This window comes from Danaus plexippus, unplaced genomic scaffold (genome assembly GCF_018135715.1).
Source record: "Danaus plexippus unplaced genomic scaffold, MEX_DaPlex mxdp_56, whole genome shotgun sequence".
NCBI lineage: Eukaryota > Metazoa > Arthropoda > Insecta > Lepidoptera > Nymphalidae > Danaus > Danaus plexippus.
The window spans coordinates 47,972-70,081 of NW_026869876.1; the positions used below are offsets into that span (position 1 = coordinate 47,972).

Genomic DNA, 22,110 nt, shown 5'->3' on the forward strand with positions numbered 1-22,110 from the left:
AAGATTTATTTTGTTGAAACAAACTAATTCTCTTTTGGCGTTCTTGAATATCAACGCTTCCATCTATGCGGACATAATTGATTGATAGCGGTTTTAAAATTAATTGAACTATAAGGTTGATCCTAATAATTTTAGTGACTGAGAATATCTATCTTACATTTGAAGTGATTGAGAAAATATCAAACACTGATTATTGTCCATTTCCCACAATGGAAGTAACTGATATAAAAATAACAATTTTTGTGATGCAGATCTCATTGCGTCTTCTGAATTTTGATCAATTTCAAATATTGACTTAGCCCACTGAAATGATGTTAAAAAGCTGTTTACATACGTTTTCTATTTTGTCGAGCTCCCTAAAATTGTTGTCCTCGTCATTGACTTTTTTTGAAGACAAGCTTTCTGAGTCCCAATACTGAAAATGTTTACTAGAAAAATGTTATGAAATATAGTTGCTAACGGTAATAATAATACAGGATGTTTACAGATTTTAGTTAGGTAGCTAATAATTCTCATCGTATAATCATTATTGTAATAGAGATTCTTTTTTTCAGTTGAGTAACTTTTTATCAGTTTTTCGTAAATCTGATTATTTTGATTTAATGGAATAATTTCTACGTTCATTTGAAGATCACTCAGTTGTAGAAATAAGGCAACATCAAATTTTCTAGGAAACGTTTTAGCGGTCTTTGTTATTGCTTCGCTTAAATTTGTGCTCATGTCTATTTGATTGTCCTTTTTAAAATTGAATACAAAATGATGCATACTTTGAGAAGACGGCGTAATATAAATGGTTTGGTTTTTCTAAAGAAAGTTTCATTTATTATAAAACGAGAAGAACTGAGCGGTATGATAGAATTAATTTTAATGGGATTAGCAAAATGTTTCTAAATATAAATTACAAAATTTTTTGATACTTTGAAATTTTCAAACTTGTCCAATAGCCCAGGCATTGCAAATTGTAGCAATGACCATATATCTGTTATTGCATTGTTTATGGGAGTACCAGTGAGTAAGAGACGAAATTTCGATTTAATTTGCAAAACACATCGAGAAGTTGATCTTGTAGGAATCTACGGAGATAATATTTGTTATAATTCAATACTTTAATTTTATGTGCTTCTTCTAAAATAACTGTGTCCCATTCACATTCAATTATTTCGTTTTTCATCAATTGATTTAAGGCTCTAATAAGTTGACAATAATATATTAAAAATTCATCTACTGTAAATCTTGAAAATACAGACGTAAAGTTTCATAAGTAATAAGGATTAGAGATGGTTTTTGACATTGCAAAAAAGTGTCTAAAATATGACTAATTCACTTTTTTTAAAGCGTTGGTTTACCAGCGCTTTTTTTTATTTCCTCGCACGTTAAATATCTCTAATGTAGGACACCAATTGTGTATATGATCAATCCATTGATTTATTAGAGTTAAAGGACATATAATCAATACTCGCCGAGCTAATTTAGAATAAACGGCTCCATTTATAAATGCACAAGTCTACAGATCTTTTTTCAAGAAACAATAATTGCATACCTGCACAGTTTTACCCAAGCCCATTTCATCGGCTAAAATTCCCCCTTGGTCTCTAACAAATAATTCGTGCATCCAAGATACAGCATAAATTTGATATGGAAATCTTATAAGTAATAATGAAAACATTTCTTAGATACAGTTTCTTATAAGTTTCAAGCGGGAGCATGTAAAGGTCAGAATCTAAACAAGTTGAATTGATTTTGTGAGCTTTTATATAGCAAGATTGCTTTGCACACCATACGAATCCCGACAATTCGATACATGGCTTTTGGCTACTGTCATGTTTACAAACTAATTTATCATCGTCTTTATTTCTGTATGCATTTAAAGGATCTTTATACTTAGAATTTATTGAAAATGAATGAGTCATTGTCTCCTATCACACATGATAAACTTCATACTTACTTCCGGAAAATTAATCTTAACATTCTCCAATAATTTTACTTTTCGTTCTGGATTCTTGAAGTATTTTTGAGCAAGATCCTGAACAGCTAACAACTTACAATCAGTTATTTTACTTACTACTTTCACTTTTAAATCTTAACTCAGCTGATATTTTTTTGGGAACAAGTTCAAGTTTTAGATTATTATTAAGAGCGAAATAGTCATATACTAAAATTTTCATATAACTAACAAGAAAATACTATTTATTAATTCGCAGTCTTTGAGAAGCGATAGCTTATCAGATCTCACGAACAATAATTTAAGGGTCTGTCGGAATCTCAAGTAACTTACAATCAGACATTACTTTAGACAAATTAAATTTATTATATCGCAAAAAAAGATATATAAATCCATAATTTAATTGAGGCAGTAAGCAATGGATACATCTTGTTTATTATTATAACAGATTTTAGTACTTGATAGCTTTATATATTTCTATAGATAAAAAATCTCTATTGATAAGTGTTTCCTTATAATAATTTTCACTTTCCATAGTAATAAAAAATATAGAGTATGAGATTAAAAACTTTTTCTCACAAAAATCTTCTTATACAAGACTTTTTCATACAATAACGAATCATTTTTGAAATGGAAACATTTAAAAAGCTAATTGTTTTCTAAGGTACGTTGATACAATATTTTTAAAGTACCTGAAAACCACGTATCAATAATAATTTTCCTTTTTCATAATAACTTGATTCGAAATCAGTAATTTCTTGTCTCAAAACATTAACAGCTTTTTTAGACTACAATACATATGATGTCATCAACTGTTTACAAATAAAAGACTATTTTTGTTATACTTCTCTAAACTTTTAATGCAGTTTGACTTTAACGCAAGAGCTTCGTAATTGTCAGGATAGTGCTGTAGTAGAATGTTGAGTGATTTATAACAATCTGTATACTCAAACATTTTGAACTGTCAAAGTGTTTTAGCTTAATCACGTACCGAAGCAAAAGCTTTACGGTATAGCGCTTTTTCATTAATTTTATCTTTAAGAAGAACGCTGTTAACACATTTAATACAATTGCCGTAATCCTAAGCTTTATTTAAATTTTGGTTGATTATATACGTTTATCTTCAAATAAGCAGCTCCTAAATTTAGACTAAATTTTATGTAAAGTTCTTCATAGTCTTTAAGTTTGCTTTTTTCCATAGAAGGTTGAGACAAAATATAGTTACAAACTCGCACTGCGCGAGACCATATCTCAATTGCTTTTGAGTAATCTTTTGAATTGTACGCCTAATTATTAAAATACTTTGACAAATTAATCTTACTTCAAGACCTTGTTCATTGACGTTTTTTGAATTATCATTTTCATCAATTACACTATCATCCATCTTTTTCAAAGTCTTATCTTTTTGAACTATATTTAAGAACTTAATCGTCGGAGACTTAGCTTATTAATGCAGTCTGCAGATTTGAAATTTATTTGTGAAATAGATAAATTTTATCTTAATAACAAATACATAAACAATAAAACTTAGCCACTATCTTTCAGAACAATTGATAATACTAACATAATCATATTGACTACACGTGCTGTAGATCAGGTTGTGATGCCAAATTGTAAATTTAGAATATAAGTTATATTTTTGTTCAATAACTTTTTTTTAATTGAAAGTCTAGAATAATCGAGTTATACTTTTAGTAAAAAATGTTTAATTCCATGAAAATAGTGGTAGAAACTCAAAAGTATTTGTGTTACTGAAATACATAATAAAAAGTATTATATAGAAACTTTTTCATTAAAACCAAGCCACGTGTCTAAATACAAGCAGCTTATTGGATTGACGTTATTTAAATCATGAAATCTTATACATTCTGATGAAACAGGGCAATAAGAACAAGGAATATTTAAGAAAATATTTTCATCATTCCATCGACACCACTGTAAATTAATTTAATAATTTTAGTTATTACTGAGTAAATAACTTCATTTGTGATTGGGTTGATTGTTGTTTCAATTTGCTGCTCAAGTATTAAAGTTAACAAAAGTAATTGTATATCGTCATTGGTTAAAATCTAATTTTAATTGATGATTTTTATACATACTTTTTCATTTGAACTAGTTTGAATATACACACAAATTTCGTTCAAAGTGGCTTTCGCAGTATTTTTCAAAACGTGGACTATTTCTGATCTTAATCTCTAGAATTTTTTTTTCAGTTTGAAAGCATTACTTCAACGAAATCTTCGTCTAGTTCAGCATTATTGTAAAAAGTGCCTCCTATTACTTCTTTTGAAGGCTCGAGATGCGATAAAATGTACATTTTTCGGTTTTTTTGATGAATACTTTTTAATGGCTTAATTAAATGTTTAACATCGCAAAGCGTACGGACAGCTCGTTGGACAACATGTGACTGCAATTTTGTTGTTTTACAAAGATCAAAAGTCCAAGCTCCAGAACTGTCTGACAACATTTAATCGAAATAACTGATACCAGAAGCTTCAATTGCACAATATACAGCATAGTCAGTAGCAGACAAAGTTCTAACGTTTCTAGCTGTATCTTCATTTCGTACAATAATTTGCACTATATCGCTTCCTTTTTTTTTTTTGAGACACAAAGACGGTTCTCAATTAACATATTAATGACTTTTACTATCTTTTCACTGGGCCAATTGTGCCTTTTAAGTATATCAGCGCTAATTTCATTGTTGGACTCTTTTCCGATGAGATAGGCAGCCCGAAGATCTTCGGCACTAATCATCGTTATAAATTACAATAGTCATGACCTATTATTGTCAGGTTACAAATAAAACTACTCAATCTTGGATTAAATAATACTAGGAAAAAGATTTTAGGGTTTTTGGACTAAATTAATTAAATTTATAAGCTAGCAAACAAATAAGAACATTATTAGAATCATTTTGGTTTTTGATTTGATATTTTGTAAACCTATTCAACATTTTGATAATCTCGAATCATACTTTTCCTTCAACATTTCATATTTGAAATGTAGGGCTTTTAAATTTTCACAAGATGTTATCTAATATAAAAATGACATTACTGTAATATTACTGAAAATAAAACTCCTAATTGTAAATAATTATGAATAAATTGCCAATATGAAGTATGGTCGAGGTTTAATTTATTCTCAATAGAATTTAAATAAACTTTGTTTAATATTGTGAATAACTCTAACAGACCAATATTGTCATTTTTGTACTATAAAATACACATTAGAATCAAAATTGCCTTACTTGTTGAACACTGAGTTTATCTTTGCGAAGAAAAATCTTTTTAAACAATATATTAATTATACGACGTAGCAAGTTTTTGTTAACTGACTGCAAGACAGATTGGACTGATAAATAGTTCAGATCAAGCCCGCATTCTATTATAGAGCCTAAAATCTACAAGTGGAGTAATAAAGAATAATAATGGATTACGAGGTCTTGCAGTTTCTGATCTACATCATATAATTTGTTTTGGTATAGGTCATCATATAAAATCTAAAAAAAATATGTCTCTAACATGTAATTCACTTTCAGTGAGTCTTCTTTAGATACAGCTAAGTCTATATTTAATTCTGTCGAATCTTTCATAAAATAGCTTTCATTCAAAGATGAGATACCTAAATGTAATGTTAAAATAAAACTATAAAATACCTAATTCGCCTAAATCTGGAGGGATATACAAGTTAACTCCATGATTTTCAAAGTAATCAGATAGTTGGATCAAAAAATACTGAAATACCAAGAAAGGGTTTTTTGGGGCATTTGATAGATCCTAAGTTCTATATGTTTTAAAATCTTTGAATACATTTATTTTCAAGAAATCCTTTTTTACTGACGATACAAAAGTGATTGTAGAATTATGCAAAGTCGGAGCATATTCATAAATTTTATGTAGAATTGAATGTTGATATTTAGACTGGTGTAATTTTGGGGAATATAAATTAGTATCGTTTATCTTAAAAAAATTCAAACTGTTTATGATTTGTCCTAAAGAAATAGAGTTTGATCTTGGATCTTCAGCATTTCCAGATTTTTGTAATTTAAGTGTTCGTGACTTTCCGTATTTAAGTTCATTGCAGTGGGTCAAATAATCCTGTTTACTAAAAATTTGATTGTACTTAGAAAAATTTCTATTGGAACAATCTTTTTTTGAATTATACTTTTTTTCCGTTGAATAAGCAGAGGAAAGAGCTGAAAAATGCCATACTTGATGAAAAGTACCACAAACAGAAAGATTTAACAAGAAATTTGTATAGGTATCATCGTAATCAGATTTGTTAAAAATAGCGCGCTCAAGTGCTTTCAAATGTAGTCTAACAAACACTACGAAATTCATGAAACTTACACGTACAATTGACTAATAAAGATGAATAAATTTCACTGGACAGTATAAAACACATAGTATAAAATTCATTGTAACTCTAAATTAACTAATTAATCGTATTCAGTTTACTTGAATGTTCATTTTAGCAAATTGATTCAAAATATTATTAATCTCCGATTCTTTCAAATGTTCCGTTAAAGTATAACTTTCAATTTTCTCCATAATCTCTACAATTTTGATTACAAAAGGGTCAATCTCTGAATATAAATGGTATCAGTTAATTCTACCTATGGCCCGATCACTTTTATCTTTCTTAATCTCAGTTAATAATAAAACCCTGAGTGCTGGTAAAGTATCTAAATCAAAATTGTTTTTATCTTCTTCGCAAAAATCGTTTAAAAATTTTAAATGATTTGCTGTGCCAAAAATTTTTTGAACAAAAATATATTCAATGATAGAGCATAAAAGGTTGTATGCCAAATGGGAGCTGTAATGTAGAAAAATCGATGTTAATCCTTACCTTTCCACAACTTTCAAAAGTGCCTTAATGGGTTCAAACAATTCTGCATTCAGTGAGCTGAAATTATTATTAGAATACAATGGACTCATTCTTTGTAAGTTCTGATAAATAAATGATAATTGGATGCTAGGAGGGATTAAATGCTTAAATAGCTCAAGCAAAATATTTGTTGCTACGGGCCATATTATTGATCTTAATTCTGAATCTGCTTCCTAGAATAAATATAGTTTATTTTATGTCTTACTTCACAACAGTATTTTTGAAGTTTCTGATCTTCTTGAAAATTTTTTGTCAAATATTTCACAGCGTCCCAAAGCTGACTTGTCGATTTGTGTTTTCCGTCAAATAAAGACGTATGAGTCAGATATTTAGGTTTTGTAGAGGATTGTTTCATTAAATTGATAATATCACTAATGTCAGCTTGCTCATAATCAAGAAAAAAAATATCTGCCTTATGTTTGGGAGTTTCATTTGTTAGTAACACTCGTGGCCATAACCTCAATAATTCTATCAATAGTTTTGCAGCACAATCGCGTAAATAAATATTATTAATGGCATAAACTAACTCTTCTAACATTTCTAAAAGTCTATAAACCTTATTTGTAAGATATAGTAACATTACAAGTGTTTATTTTTCTCAAAACTCATTACTTTTTGACTATCTGGTGTTGAAAATGTATCGGTAAATGACTGCAAATTCACGAACAATTTATCTCTCATAATTTGATACAGCTTATACGAAATAACATGTTCTCCGTGGCCCATTGCTTTCAAGAACTCTATACATGCACGGTTACACTATCAAATAATAATAACATTATATGTAAAAATATACAGGTTTGCGGAAAGTGCAGTATATTCTCCACCTTCGGAATGCATCCCATGTCGATACATTTTTATTCGCCATAACTATATTGATTTACACAAATGTAATACTAACCTTGCAGATACCGCTTCAATTCAGATTTTTGTGACGTCTTCAATTGATAAAACATTAAGATACTGTGAAAACAAAGTTGCTTGATGTGTATTCTTTAAAATTAATAGTGATTGATACACATAGTATAGTAATTTATTGGGAAAATTACATTTATTAATATTAACTGTTGTACCATCTAAAACTTAGATTAAATAAAAGAAATATCGATAAGTTTTTATGAAAGTAACAATATTTTGGAGTTTAGTATACTGGAATTTCGCTATTATAATTTTTTTTTTAATGGATTTTAATAAATAAGAAAAAAATCATCGTATTTACAGAAAATTACACGAATAGTCAAGTTCTGTTATATATAATATGTTTCATTGAAGTGTGGAAATGAAAAATAAATGATAAATATCACTCAATTTTATTCTTCGTCGTCTGAAGAATTATTTAACCAGTTCAAAAAAGGCTGAGCAGCTTCAGTAGCCAATTCAAAAGCTTTGACGGAATCTTTGTGTCTATTTTTTAGCAATTTGTACGGTGTTTCTTCAAAAAAACGAGCTATATGCTCACCAGATATAAGTTCTTGATCGTAGAAAGCATACAATACTGCAGCGTAAGCTTTGAACCCCTCAGGTATAATAGTTGAATTTCTGTGAAGATAGAAGAAATCTTGCAAAGCAATTAATGTATTATGTGGTTTGATAGAAGATGCAATAGGTCGTAAGTAAACAATTTTGGTTTTCAGCGTTGATGATTTCAAACCTCCCGCTTCAGCAGAAAATATCGACATTAATGTAACGTAAAACTTCATTACTTCGTCCAACCCTTGAGAAATTTGTAATAATCTGACTTGTTCTGAAAACTCTTCTGGCGTTATAATGTTCATTGTATCTGTAATCTGAAGCTCTGAAGTAGATACTGATTGAGACAATTGCTGTATAATCTCAACAATCTCTGGACTAAAATAACATAAATCTTCAAGAGCCGCCAAAGTGGATTGTTCTTTTATGTCCGAATTCTTAGTTTCTTTTTTTTGACTCTGTGAACCACAAGAGTCATTTGAGTTTTCTGATGTACCATCTTTAATTTTTTCTGACTTTGAACTTTTTGACTTGTCTTTTATTTTATCTTTATCTTTGTCTTTTCTTTTTTTCTTTTCTTTATCTTCTGGTGTAATTTCATCGTTATTTGAGGATTTTGTTTTTATTTTTAGCAATTTTTCATCTCGGCGTAAAGATTTAGATTTTTTAGAACCCATTGTTGATTCTGAATTACCGGGTGGATTTTTCAGTATAAATGCTGCTAATTTATGTGTATTGTCTGAATCGCCTTTGTTACCACAAGCGTTGCAGCGATACTGTACTCGGCTTTTTCTAACAATCAAATCAATTTCTGGCAATTTACAGTTTCCACACAAAACAAACTTTTCAATGAATTTATCTATTAAAACTTGTAAATCCCTCTGTTCATGTGCTCCGTTTACTATAGCTTTGCCTTCTGTAGGGTCAAACTTGGATTGCGCTCCCAATTCAGTACCGCAAAATTTAGTAGGATAATCTGGGGGTCTTTTTAAAGCACGGGCAATCTCTGCCATGTTTACTATATTTGTCTTAATGCCATTGCCTCTACCCTCGACTTTGGCAACTAATTTAGGCATTTTGTAGCGATAATTGGGATCGTCGTTTTTATAACTGGGAATACTCAACATTGCTATAGCAAACTATTCACTGTTAATATTATAAAATACTATTTCATAAAATGGTTGAAAGAAAATTTAATAAATGTAAAATTAATCACATATAACGTATTAAAAAACTAACAAGTCACAGTCAATTCTTGCAGGTTCGCAATTGAGTAATAAGAAAACTTATTCGTGTGTATAATACCTCAATTAAGAAGAAATTAAATTTAACTAATCATTTTGTTTATGAAGTTTACAACGGGATGAATATAGAAAACTTAAAAATCATTTTAATTAATGTACACTAAAAAAGCCTCCTACCGGGATCGAACCGATGGCCTTTCGCTTACAAAGCGAATGCTCTACCTACTGAGCTAAAGAGGCTCTATAAATTATGTCAGTATAATTTGCGTTATTATTCAATCGATAGTATTGTTATTATTATTCCAAATAGTTTTAAGATTATTATACAAATCATCACAGTATATATAGTTTAATGGTAAATCTGTTAATCTAGTTTCTTCCTTGCTAACCAATACGTTTCTGGATTCATTTGTATAATTAAAATACTCACTTAGTATCTTGAAGTATATTTTGAAACTCAGTATCAAGTTGCTCCAATTGTGTGTTACTTTTTTCTTTTTTTTTTCTATCCGATTCCTTTCTATTCTCAAAATTCACTCCTGGTATATTTTTCCAAAATCTATTACTTTGTTGCTTTTCTTGCATCTCACGCTGTTTTTCTTCTTCAATATTTCGATTCTGTTCTTTAATATATATCAACAAATTTACTGCTTCTAAAATATGATGACTATTTTTTTCACGAAAAGCCTTTGAATTATAATCAGTATAATCAACTGATTTTGGGTATGTTTTTTCTGCAAGGTAAATTTGATCTATTTAAATTGATTTCAGAGAATGTGAATTACGGAGTTTTTCTTCAAAAGATTTTAGTTTAGTTTTGGATTCCAATGATTTTTTGTTCTACTCTATATACGCAAACAAAAGTTTTTACTTTAAAGACTGTTATTTGATTATTACTGACTGGATATATTAAATCATCATGTATTTCAATTAAATTCGATTTATAAACATCACATCTAAAAATTGTTCAAACTATCAATCAATTTTACTTAAATTTTTTGCTTAACAATTCTTCTATGACAGCCAATATGTCATAATTGTGCGTCTTCACTGTTTTATTCCGCAGCAATGTTTTTTTAGTCAGTTTGAATTGTCTATTATGCTTAATTAAGTACAAATCATTCTAAGCTTACTTTTTTCATAAAATTTCTTGAAAATAGCTTAGTATTCTATACATTATGATATACATGTAAGCTTTTGGTTCTTACACAGCATTGGTTCGAAAATTCAACAACTTCTGAAACTGTTTTGGATTTAGATAAATTGATTTTTTGTATGGTCAAATTAGTTCTGGATTGGCTGTAAATTTGAGTTTTGATAGTTTTTTTAAATATTTTGGGAACGATAAAAAATCTATTGATACAAATATACACCTTGAATTTTTACTTTAAAATAGAGACATAACTTAGTTTATGCATTTCTAATTTAAATATACAATTGGGACCAACTGAGACAAGATTCCTAGCCAATTCAGACTTGCGATACTCAATTTCATCAGTTTTTAACGGTTTCAAATCCATATATAATTTGTCGAAGTTCCACTTAATCTTCTGGTTTGGTAAACTGAACATATATTGGTTAGAAGTAAAATTTGTAGGTGGTTTAGTTGATAGTTCAGTTGAAGGCAGACTCAACATCATACTTTTAATCAAGTTATTGTTATTTACTATTATTCCATTAACATTGAAGTGATTATAAGAAGAATTAGTGAAACATGCAAATGTTTTCTTAGCTTCAATTTGAGTTAATGTCCTTGTGACTTTCGATAGATCATAGTGTAATTTTGAGTTAAATTTTCTTGAAATCTTTTGAAAATTTGAAGAGCTCTTCCAATTAATATAGCTTTTTATCACTGAGTAAAATTTAACCTGTGAACTTTCAAAAATTTTAACAGCGTTGAATTTCGTTAAAATAAACCCAGGAGATAATAATGTATGGTTACTTAGCTTAGAAAACTTTTTCTGAAACTGAATTTTGATACTTGGAATTTTAACGACATTCCAGTTATTTAGTCTGAGCTACGTATCAATGTCAAAAGTTTACTGTGGAAATTTAGAAGGAAAATTGTGGATTGATTTATTTTTTTCGGATAACTCTCTTTCCAAATTTTTGATTGTTTGCATCGCTAAACGTCTGTATCGTATGTTTCGTAATGCTATGATAGTTTACACAAGTGCTTTAGCATTTTCTGCTTGAGTACACTTGATTTCGTACTTTTCTTTGTCGATTGGTTCAACATTTTCTGAAGTAAAAATGATTACATATATTGATTATACTTGAATCATGATAAATTTGGTTATATTTTGAGTCAAATTTTTTGGAAGCAGTTTTCTGAGAGTATTCACCAACAGTATTCTTTATTTTGATTCAATTTATATTCAGAAAAATACCTTTGATTCAATTAAATCATGTACATTTTGTATGAGTGCAGTTTTCTGTTGATGTTCATCAAGTTGATTCATTTTTTTGATTAGCATGCGAATCATATAAGAATTATAGTACTGCATTTTTTTTAAGCCTTGTGCTATTGCTTCTCGGTGGTCCAGTAATTTTTGTCTATTTTGCTTGTAATACCAGTGTAACATACTTAGCATTTTGTAAAGTTTTTAGAGTTGGGCGTTCAGAAAAGTCAATTGAATCTAGTGAAGTAACTAGTAAATTCCAAAAATTTGTCACTAATCTTTCCCAATCTCTACAAACTTTCATTTGAATTTTCTTGTGCATCATATATATATATATATTATAATATTATATATTTATTAAACTGCTTTTTATAATGCATCTCAATTAGATAATAATTAGGCTACTTATATGAAGAAAAAGTTATTGAACCCAGCAAATTAAAGGGCTCTAACAATATGCTATCAATATCGTCATGCATAAGTGTGGCCTTAGAGGAGTATGAAGTTGATGAAGTTTCCAAAACATCTAAAGTTGCTTTGTGTCTAAACGCGTTTGCATTGCGAAGCATTATTTGTAAGTTACGCACACGAGCCTTGAGATCAAAAATTTCTGCATTTTTAAATTCTAAATCCGTTTTTAAATCATTGCAAATTCTGCTCTAAGATCACTCTGTTACATGCTTCAGTTACCTTTTTGTAATTTTCATTTTTCAAGTGAAATAGCTCAGAAGAACAATGGTTGCTGCTCCGAAATTGCGTTGGTGCCTTTAATTTATTCGCATCTTGTTCAAATTTCATTCAACTTTGATAAATTTGAGAAATTCGTTTTAACGAAAAAAATTAAAAAAATTCATTAATTGTCTATTTATAAATCTAAATTTTGAAAAATGTACAAACAAGTTAATTTATTATCACAATCAAATTTAGCAAACTGACAAATAACGTATTGAATTAGTAAACATATTAGTAGCAATATTTGTTTGCACTCCAACTCTCACCTTATGTCCTGCAATTATGTGAGTTCACATTTAAGAAGAATAATTTCTAAAATTCATTTTAATGTTCATAAATAAGAAAAAAAGAAATCATCCAATGACGGAGCAATTTGATTTTTTATATTGAAAATAATTTTTAATTAATTGCACAAGCTGTAATGCATATGAAATTACATTTTACGATTATAAATCGATTATGACTATTCAAGAAGATAATTTAAATTTTAATGACTTGCACAATGCTTGGGTGAAAATTAATGAGCTTTCAAAATATAATAACGCCTTAGAAAATTTATTGTGTAAATTTTGGTCACATAACTTTCACAAAGATGAAAACTATAAGAAAACTGGACTATCAAAATGGATTAATGAACGTTTACATGTATCAGAATATAAGAAATTGAAATCTGATCATCTAGAAAAGAAAGATGTAGTAAACAGCTAAAATAAAAATATATAATAGGGCGATAATGAATTGATAGATTGCGTTTTTTCTTGGAATCAAGGTGGTCATTCTGTTTATTTAGTGGGAACATTTACCGATTGGCTCGATAAAAAAATTCGCATGACACACTACGGACACGAGTTTGTTACCGTAGTGAAGTTGAACAAAAGTTTACATTATTACAAATTTTTGGGTAAAACCAATAAAGAAAATATTATATTTACTATATAATGTCATGGAATCACATGGACTTATTGTGTAGTTGATGACCAATGGAGATGTGCATTAAACCAACCTACTAATACAAACTCTGATGGAGATATTAATAATGTTATTGATTTGCGCACATATCAACCTATCAAACTATTACACCCAGAGGATTATAAAAAGGTTGTGCTCTTTGTCATTAATGATGTAAAATAGAATAAAAATCTTCAGTATGATCAAATTATACCAGCTATAGGTCAATTCACTGTTGAAGCTCCTAATTTTCCTAATATATTGTGTAAAAAGTACACTATATGGGTTTTTTGCTCATGTTTGTTTCAGCTGCATAAGTCCAAATTTGCATAATAAAGTTCAGGCATCTTTACGCATTTTTTCGAATCACACATATATCGATACTAATTCAGCCACTTTGTATGGGTAATTATAGATGTTTAGAAATTTAAATTATTAGGCCGCACACTACTTGTATTGCTTCTACACAAAGATGGAAAAATTTGCATCATTCTATGTCATCTACTACCGGTCAAAAGTGAGCTTAAATCATGTGCATAAAAATTTAGATTCAGCACAATAATTTATATGACTATTAACGAGAATAACTCGTTTTACTTAAACGTCAATTATAGAATTCAAATTGTTTCCGAATTGACTCATCTTTTCGCCAATTACAATAATAAATAATTTTTATTTGAATGTAATAAAATTTTCATATGTTATTAAGACGAACGTCTGACTAATTGTGTACTCAAACTTGAAAAATTCAACAAAGAGTGAACCTTTTATACTTGTGTGGTTTAGTTTCACCGTTGTTTCTTTGATTATCTGCTTGTTGAAGAAAAAATATATATTCTATACAAGAGATTGTGGACTAGCCACGTGTTTTAATAAACACCAATCTTCACAATTTTTGCGATTATGTTTAAGCAAATGTCTCAAAACAATTTTATTTTCCGAATTGATTATTTTTATATCTAGATAAAGATTGTCTTCAGTTGTTTGATAAAAATCAATCACTCCCATGTTTAGTTTAGTATATATCTGCAAACAATGACAATTAATCATAAAATTACTTCAGGTTTCCCAAGTGAATTGCGTTTAACGTTTGGTGCAACTAAAATTTTTTTAACAATAAAATCCATCAACCATCCACCTCCTATAGGATATTGATTGATTGCATGAGTCATGCCTATGTTTAACTTGGAGATTGTTGTAAATAATTACCCGAAGATGTTATATCCCATAAAAAATCCGTTTTTTCAACTCCGATAGTTTTCAGATCAAAATAATTAATTTCACTATAATGAATATCACCTAGGACTGCATTACTTATACAATTAGAAAAACCTGATAAAAACAAAGGACCGGAAGTTTTACATTCTTTCAACATGTTAATCAAACGCTTTTGACTTTTAGGAAACGCAGACCAATTTTCTAAAAGCCTGTACATAAATAACATACACTTAATACTATTAATAGAGCTGACCTTTTTTTTGGTAGTACTTGAATACTACTTACGATCAAATGAATATCAGAAGTTGAGTTACAAAGCTGAGACTTTAACCAAGTCCACTGCTCCTCGCCCAAAAAATCTCCATCAGTACCCGCGGACCAGGGATCTTTATTGAATCTAAAATATAATAGCAACTGAATAATTTTTACCTTGTATCTAATGCTATAACTGATATTTCCCAAGGAAGACTTGTTTTATTGTGTAAATCTCTGTTTGAACAATGGTTATCAGTACAAATATGGGTAATTTTGTGAGCTTCATTATCGTTTGAAGCAAATTTGGGGAAAAGTTTTATTCTTTGCGCATGGTACACTCCGTTTTGTTTGTGCCTTGGGTCATCAGCTGTTGCATTGAAAAATAATAAATAAAGATTCTTTGAATGCCACTTATTTACAAAATTTTTGTCTCCATCATTAACACCATAATCATGGTCATCCCAAGTACCTATTTATTAAATCGCTCATAAATCAAATTACTTGCTTGAAATATTAAGTTAGACAAATTATGAAGATTATTAAAATACGGCTGCTGTAAAAGTTCTCTATAACTACTTTTAATTGTTAAAGGCGTAGCAGTTTCAAAAACAGACGGTCGTTTCTTTATTAGAGATAAAAAGGTGTTTATGGGGTTAGTAATAAATTTCTTCAATATTAGAAAAATTACCTCTAATTTAGTACCGGGCATGTCAGCTGTAATTAATTGTGATGTGTGAAGTTTTAATACCGTAGATGTTGTCTCCCATCCAAATTATTCCATTAGGGTCAATTTGTGTGATATTTTTCCAAAAAGGATTAAACATTTTTTGGCGATTACAACTCCAAAACGCTAAGCGAAAATCATGGGAACGCGGGATAAGTTGAGCTTTTAAGTCGTTCAAATACATCAAATTTTTATTTAACCTTGAATTGTAATTAATTCTAAGAATAACTGATATTAAGAATACAAAAGCCGAATAAGACCACACAGAAAAATTTAAATTCATGTTACTATCCTATAAGCATGTTTTTTATACGCTACCTGACAAACAGTGTGATAGGACATTTTTACACAATTAAATTATTAGAACAAACTTATTAAGTCAAATAATAGTGAAAATATATATTATTAACTGTTGTTTTCTTATATTATATAAATTACATTAACTCTTTCGATGTATAAATTATCTTAAAACAATTTGATGTACTTTCATCTTTAGAGCTACAAATTAACGGGTGTATCCCAATTTCACACGCATTTATGAAAGAAATAGTTACCAGTTAAACTAAAAAAATTATGATTAATTTGTCAATTTATAGCTAAAAACTTATGATACTATATTTTAAAGCAGTTTGATTAAAAACATTTGCACTTTTATTTAATTTATTCTTAAAAGGACCCTTTATCCTGTGAAACCAAAAACGTGATGAATTATCAAAATCCTGAAGAATTAAAAAAGACATGGGATCTTAACTTATATGCATGTGGATTTTGGGATTCATACATGTCAATAAAAGTGCTTCAATGGTTGTCAACTCAAAATGTAATGTTATATATCAAATAATAATTTTCAGCTCTATGATCCTGAAAGCTTGCGCTCAACAACCAAGAAATTACTTAGTCAAACATTATTAGTAGATTTTTATCAATCTTATACTGGTGAAAATCCCTCAAATGGTATGTAAGTATAAATTATCTAAATTCTTACAGAGGATATCGAACGTTCTGTTAAAATGAAAGAGAGATTTTCAGCAATCGAGCATTCTCTTGAAGATTTCTTATCCTGCATGATTGCTGTTGAAAAAGAATGTCAAAAAACAGGGTCTGCTGAATTTGCCACGATAAAAGTATAATAGTGAATTAATCAATGAACTAATTAGGAATGGCAAGCTTGGTGGAAAACGCAGAAATCTAACCAGTTATTAGAAATTTCTCCTGAATCAGTTGATTTAGACATTCTAGTAATTTTTCGTTTCTTGCATAATATAGTTTTAGTTTCCAGAAAATTCGGTTGACATGTTTTTAGAATATTGTCGTTTATTTTACGAATTTGGTGACTATACTCCTTGTCGTCGTTGGTTATCTTTTTTTCTTGATCATGTTTGGTAAAATTTTCATATAATTAACGATATTCTAGCGAATTTGTTGTTGAGGCCCGCGACAATCTTAATGTGAAAATGAAATGTCTTTGGGGTTTAGTAGCGTCTAATATTTCAAGTTTACCAAATCCTCAAGTTTTGAAGCAAAATAATAGAGATCCCAGTTATGAAGAATATTTTATTGTGTCAAAATACATAATAATGTTGATAGACATGATTGACGTATTGAAGCGTTCGAGACAAGAAAATATCATATCTCGATTATGGCTCATTTACTGGACATTATGGCCTCTATTCAGGTAATATGTGTTAAATACAACTTATTTTTTCAGATACTTTTTTGTGATTACTATAAGCTCAACTAACTTGACGTCTGTAGAGCCTCAGAAACAGAATATACCTTACAATATTGAATGGAACAGAATTATAGATTGGCTATTATCAGAACATACGCTTACTTTTATTTCTGCAACTTGTCCTCAGCTGTTCAGATATATAGCTGTTATAGCAATTTTGAGTAAAAATAAAGACAAGTTTGAGCAGACCGTTGATTATATATCGAAAGCTTCTTTCAGATATTCTGACATATTTACAACTTTACTTGAATCTTTATTTGTTAAATATAATTTTGAAGAAGCTCAAGAAAAACTAGCTTATTGCAAAGATAATGCTGCTAGTGATTTTCTATTGGAACCACTAAAATTTGTTATAGAAGAGCACGCTAGACTATTAATTTTCCAAACATACTGTCGCATTCAAAAATCAATAGATATAGAGTACGTTTACAGCTGTATATTATAGTGTTGTGTTTTCACATAGCGTTTATTTAATTTCATTGTTTTAGTATGATTGCTAAGAAGTTATACATGTCTGCGGATACAGCTGAAAAATGGATTGTTAGTTTAATCAGACATACACGTTTAGGTATGCATTGTATTATTTTATCTTACATCAAATAGAAGCTAAAATTGACTCTGAAAAAAACTGCGTTAAAATCGCTTCTCCTGTTGTTAGCATCTATCAACAAATTTTAGAGAAAACCAAAAATGTTCTATATGAAACAGAAGTATTGTTAAGAGATATCGAGAAAAGACCATGCCAAACTTAAGAATAACTTCAAATATTTTTCTGTAAAAATTTTATCTAAATTTTAACTTTAACTGCATTATGATAATGTCATTCATATTAATTAATAAAATAATAAATCATTATCGCACGTTGAACGAACGTGACCTTTAGTACAAGTATCAAAATCTTGTTTGAAAAATAAAAAAAAAAAAATCCAACAGTGTACACAAATTAAACAATTCTAATGTTAAGATGAGAGCATCCGCTCAACTAAATTAGTTTTAGGACAAGATGCTTCAATAAATCCCAATTTCCACTGGCCAATATGAAATATTATATCTTTGTTAATAAAAAAAGAACTTCCCAATAATAATTCGTCAGCACCTATACCTAATTTTCGGTTACTAGAAAGAGAGCTTTCGTTCATGCTTCGACTGCCATCATCGTCCAATGCGTCAGGGCTGACTTGAAATGTCATACAATACACGTTTTGCTCTCCTTTCTTATATAAGTAAGATGAAGGTCTCCAAATATAATCAGCATTAGACTCAAACGTTATCTTAATCTCTGGAAAAACCTTCAAATCCACTTTAGGATCAGTTAATCTCCAGCATTCTGTGTCGTCATGCACAATTGGTGTAACGCTTGTTTGGCGAAATTGCTGGAGTTTTCTGTGTTCATTGTGTATATTTGGACTCATGTTCATGTTAAACTCAACAAGACTTCTATATTTTGGAGTTGAAGTATTTTTTTGTGTGATTATTTTTTTAATTTCATCATAATTTTCCAAGTTTTCAACATTTTCTAAATTTCTCATTGCATAAGTAATTAAATTGTCTATTTCGGTTTTATTTTCTAACTTTGTGAGATTCACGTCCTGATCTGTTATAGATCGTTTAAATTTATTCTGAGGTTTTTCAGAAATTAATGTTCTCTTCTTTTCAAGTTTTCTAATATACTTCAGTAATCTAGACTTCATAGTCTGAACTGGAAGTCCTGATACACGATTTATCTTGTTTTCTGAATAATTCAGATTTCTGGGTCTTCGTGCTATAGCTTGCATAATATTATTCCAAACAGCAGAATAAATTATTATTGGTAATTTTGATGTTGTCGTGCCAGAGTCAATTAATGCTACAACTCCATTAATATACCTCTGGGTCGGTTGCCACGGAGACTCTAATCCCAAAGGTGGAACGCTAATCAAAGGAAACTTAACGGAAACTTCTTCAAAATCATGATTTTTTATAAAAATGCTTTTAATAATGACATAGTAACTGTCGTATCGTGCATCACTATTAACAGAAGCCACAAATGGAGTCCATTGTATTTTATTTGCCAAAGGATATATGCCATTTTGTTGAACATATAGTGCTTCATTTCTCACTTGATTGGATACCATATTGAGGCTAGTTTTAGAATTTTGCAAATTGCGTGATGAGCTTGACTTTAGCGGTGAATCTTTTATGAGAAGTTCCGACGAGTTCTGTAATATCTGCTTTTCAATAGCATCTGGTTCACTTTTAATCTCATCCTCGCTAACTGCAATAGTATAGTTATGACATCATTTTGAATATAAAAAATGATTTATTGTAATTTTACTACATGTATAAATTTACCTGTCAGCTGTGAAGGAGAAAAAAGCTCAAAATCATTTATGCTGCTCATGTATCTATCATTTAAATAATCGGAAAAATCAGAATAACCTATTGAAAAAAGTATTCATGAAGCTGCTAGTTTACTGAAGTATTCTTTTTGAACGTCATTCGAGGTAGAAAGCTGTTTCGTATTAGAAATTCTGTCAGAATTCAATAACTTCAAATGATAATTTTTATTTGAATCTCCAATTGTGAATATTCCTCCTGATGAACTAAAACACAACGAAAATTGAGGTTGAAGAGGTTCATGATCTTTTATTTTATCAAAACCCATATACCGAACAGGCTGGGATGCGGTCTATTAATAAATAATTTCTAATATTTTTAATTACAATGTTTATGTCAGTTTTATTTTTGCTTAGTAGATAAGACAAGACAGTTGTTATAAATGTTGGCGGCCCATTTCGACTGTCTGGTTCTAAACCAAGTATTCCAGAAGCGCTTTGATCGAAGAAAAGCTTAGTTTCAATGTGATGACAACCAAATGGGATAGGGGTCAGTGTAACATTAATAGGGCGTAAAGGATTTGGAGGATCCTATTTATCAGAATTCTTATTTAATAATAACTTACTATCCATAGATGATCTGAAAACCATCTACCCAGTATAGCGCTGCCTTCAGTGTAAAGAACCTACAATAATCCATTGAATTTTGGAAAATTTTATATTACATGATATGCACAAAATGATTCAATTTGGGGACTTAGTAACTGTTTATTTGATGACTTCGGCTTGGAGCATAATGAGCATCGTTCAGAGCACTCTATTGATTGAACTGACTGTGAAATTTGATAATTGAAGTGAGGTTCCAGATGTTTCCCGCAGAGTCGTTTGCAGTCACTACAAGGAAATGCTGTCACACTACTACCGGTGTCAATAATTAATGATTGTTTTTGAGCTGTAGGATACCCAATATGAACATCTGTGAACCAATAAGCTGTATGTTCAATATCTCCATATAGTGGGAATGAAACGCCCTGTGAATCAATGAAATTTGAAAAGTATTGTGAGAAAATTAAATCTGCGAAACTGAAAAATAAGAAAATTCTTGAATTCTTAAACATTTTAACTTATTGTAACTTTGAATACTAAACTTAAAGAAGAGCAGCTTTAAATTTATACTTAAATTATATATTCAATTTGAACCTCAGTTATAGTGATTTTTTGAACAGCGTAATATACTGCAATCGTTTAATTCAACTGATAATTCTTTCTAAATTAAATTCGAGATATGATCGCGAATACAAACTTAAAAAAATAAAACTATCTCGAATATTTTAGTTTATATTTTTCTAATTTGGGTGCGTTAAAACCATGTGAATTGTATACTAGGAAATGTTTAATTGAAAGAATAAATAAAAAATGGTAAACTTATCTGAAATTACTTATATTTACTTGTTTGTACAAAATACATATAGACATTAAAGTTATTCTTATTTATATTTTTTTATATATAATGCATTTTCAATGTAATTTTGCTCCAACTGAAAATACTCATAATTATTTGGATTTCTCTTTTGAAAAAAACTTAACTCCTATAAAGGTATCAAACAAGTTATAAAGTCTATTTTATACAGACGGGCTTCTATGACACTTGCCGTATTTGTAACAAACAAATATTTCGCAAAGGACAAAGTAGACCTCGAATTTGTTTAAGTTGCGAAAAAAAAAGCAACTCCTATTCATGACAGGTGTAAAGATTGTGGGGAGCCCATAATACGAAGTAATGTCAGGAAAGCTCGGATATGTCCCCAATGCAAAAAAATACGAGAGAAGAATAGAAATGAACTTTCTTATCCTTTAGATATCAATTCATCCGTTTTAAAATTAAATGATAATCCAGCTTTGTTGAATAACATGAACTTTTGGTTGAATCAGCTTATTCAGTTGGGCAATTTAAATGAACCCCCCGTTATAGGAGAAATACCAGAAACAAGTCCTTACGTATTAATACAGACACAGCAATATTATACACCCGAAGACCTGGTTTTATCGTTATTGAAAGATAGCAGATTCGTATATTCAAAACCTCAAGAACTCGTGGACCTTAAATCAAAAGATACTCCTCAGTTTGAGGCCGTAGAAAATGTAAATCCTCCATTAGTAAAAAACCAAAATCTTGAAGTATATTTTGACCAAAGCAGTCATAATGATCTTACATTTAATGATAAAATAAGCACAAAA

The 22,110-nt window shown here is 29.5% G+C and overlaps 1 protein-coding gene and 1 non-coding gene across 2 annotated transcripts; both read right to left on the bottom strand.

Annotated features, from left to right (window-relative positions):
* Nucleotides 1-8,142: 8,142 nt before the first annotated feature.
* On the bottom strand, nt 8,143-9,429 carry LOC133320753 (eukaryotic translation initiation factor 5-like). Its single transcript, XM_061529346.1, has 2 exons — nt 8,997-9,429; nt 8,143-8,801 (listed from the first exon to the last, which is right to left on the bottom strand). The coding sequence occupies exons 1-2, from the start codon at nt 9,427-9,429 to the stop codon at nt 8,143-8,145; spliced, it is 1,092 nt and encodes a 363-aa protein (XP_061385330.1).
* Nucleotides 9,430-9,713: 284 nt separating this feature from the next.
* Nucleotides 9,714-9,786, bottom strand: Trnat-ugu (transfer RNA threonine (anticodon UGU)). Its single transcript has one exon. It is a non-coding gene; the product is annotated as a tRNA-Thr (tRNA).
* Nucleotides 9,787-22,110: the final 12,324 nt, after the last annotated feature.

Bases quoted from the DNA above. Each gene is read 5' to 3' on its own strand.
- LOC133320753 (XM_061529346.1), bottom strand. From the start codon at position 9,429: ATGTTGAGTATTCCCAGTTATAAAAACGACGATCCCAATTATCGCTAC. The intron at 8,802-8,996 runs GTAATTCAGAAT...AAAAAATTAAAG, and splicing joins TATACTGAAAAATCCACCCG to ATGGTACATCAGAAAACTCA.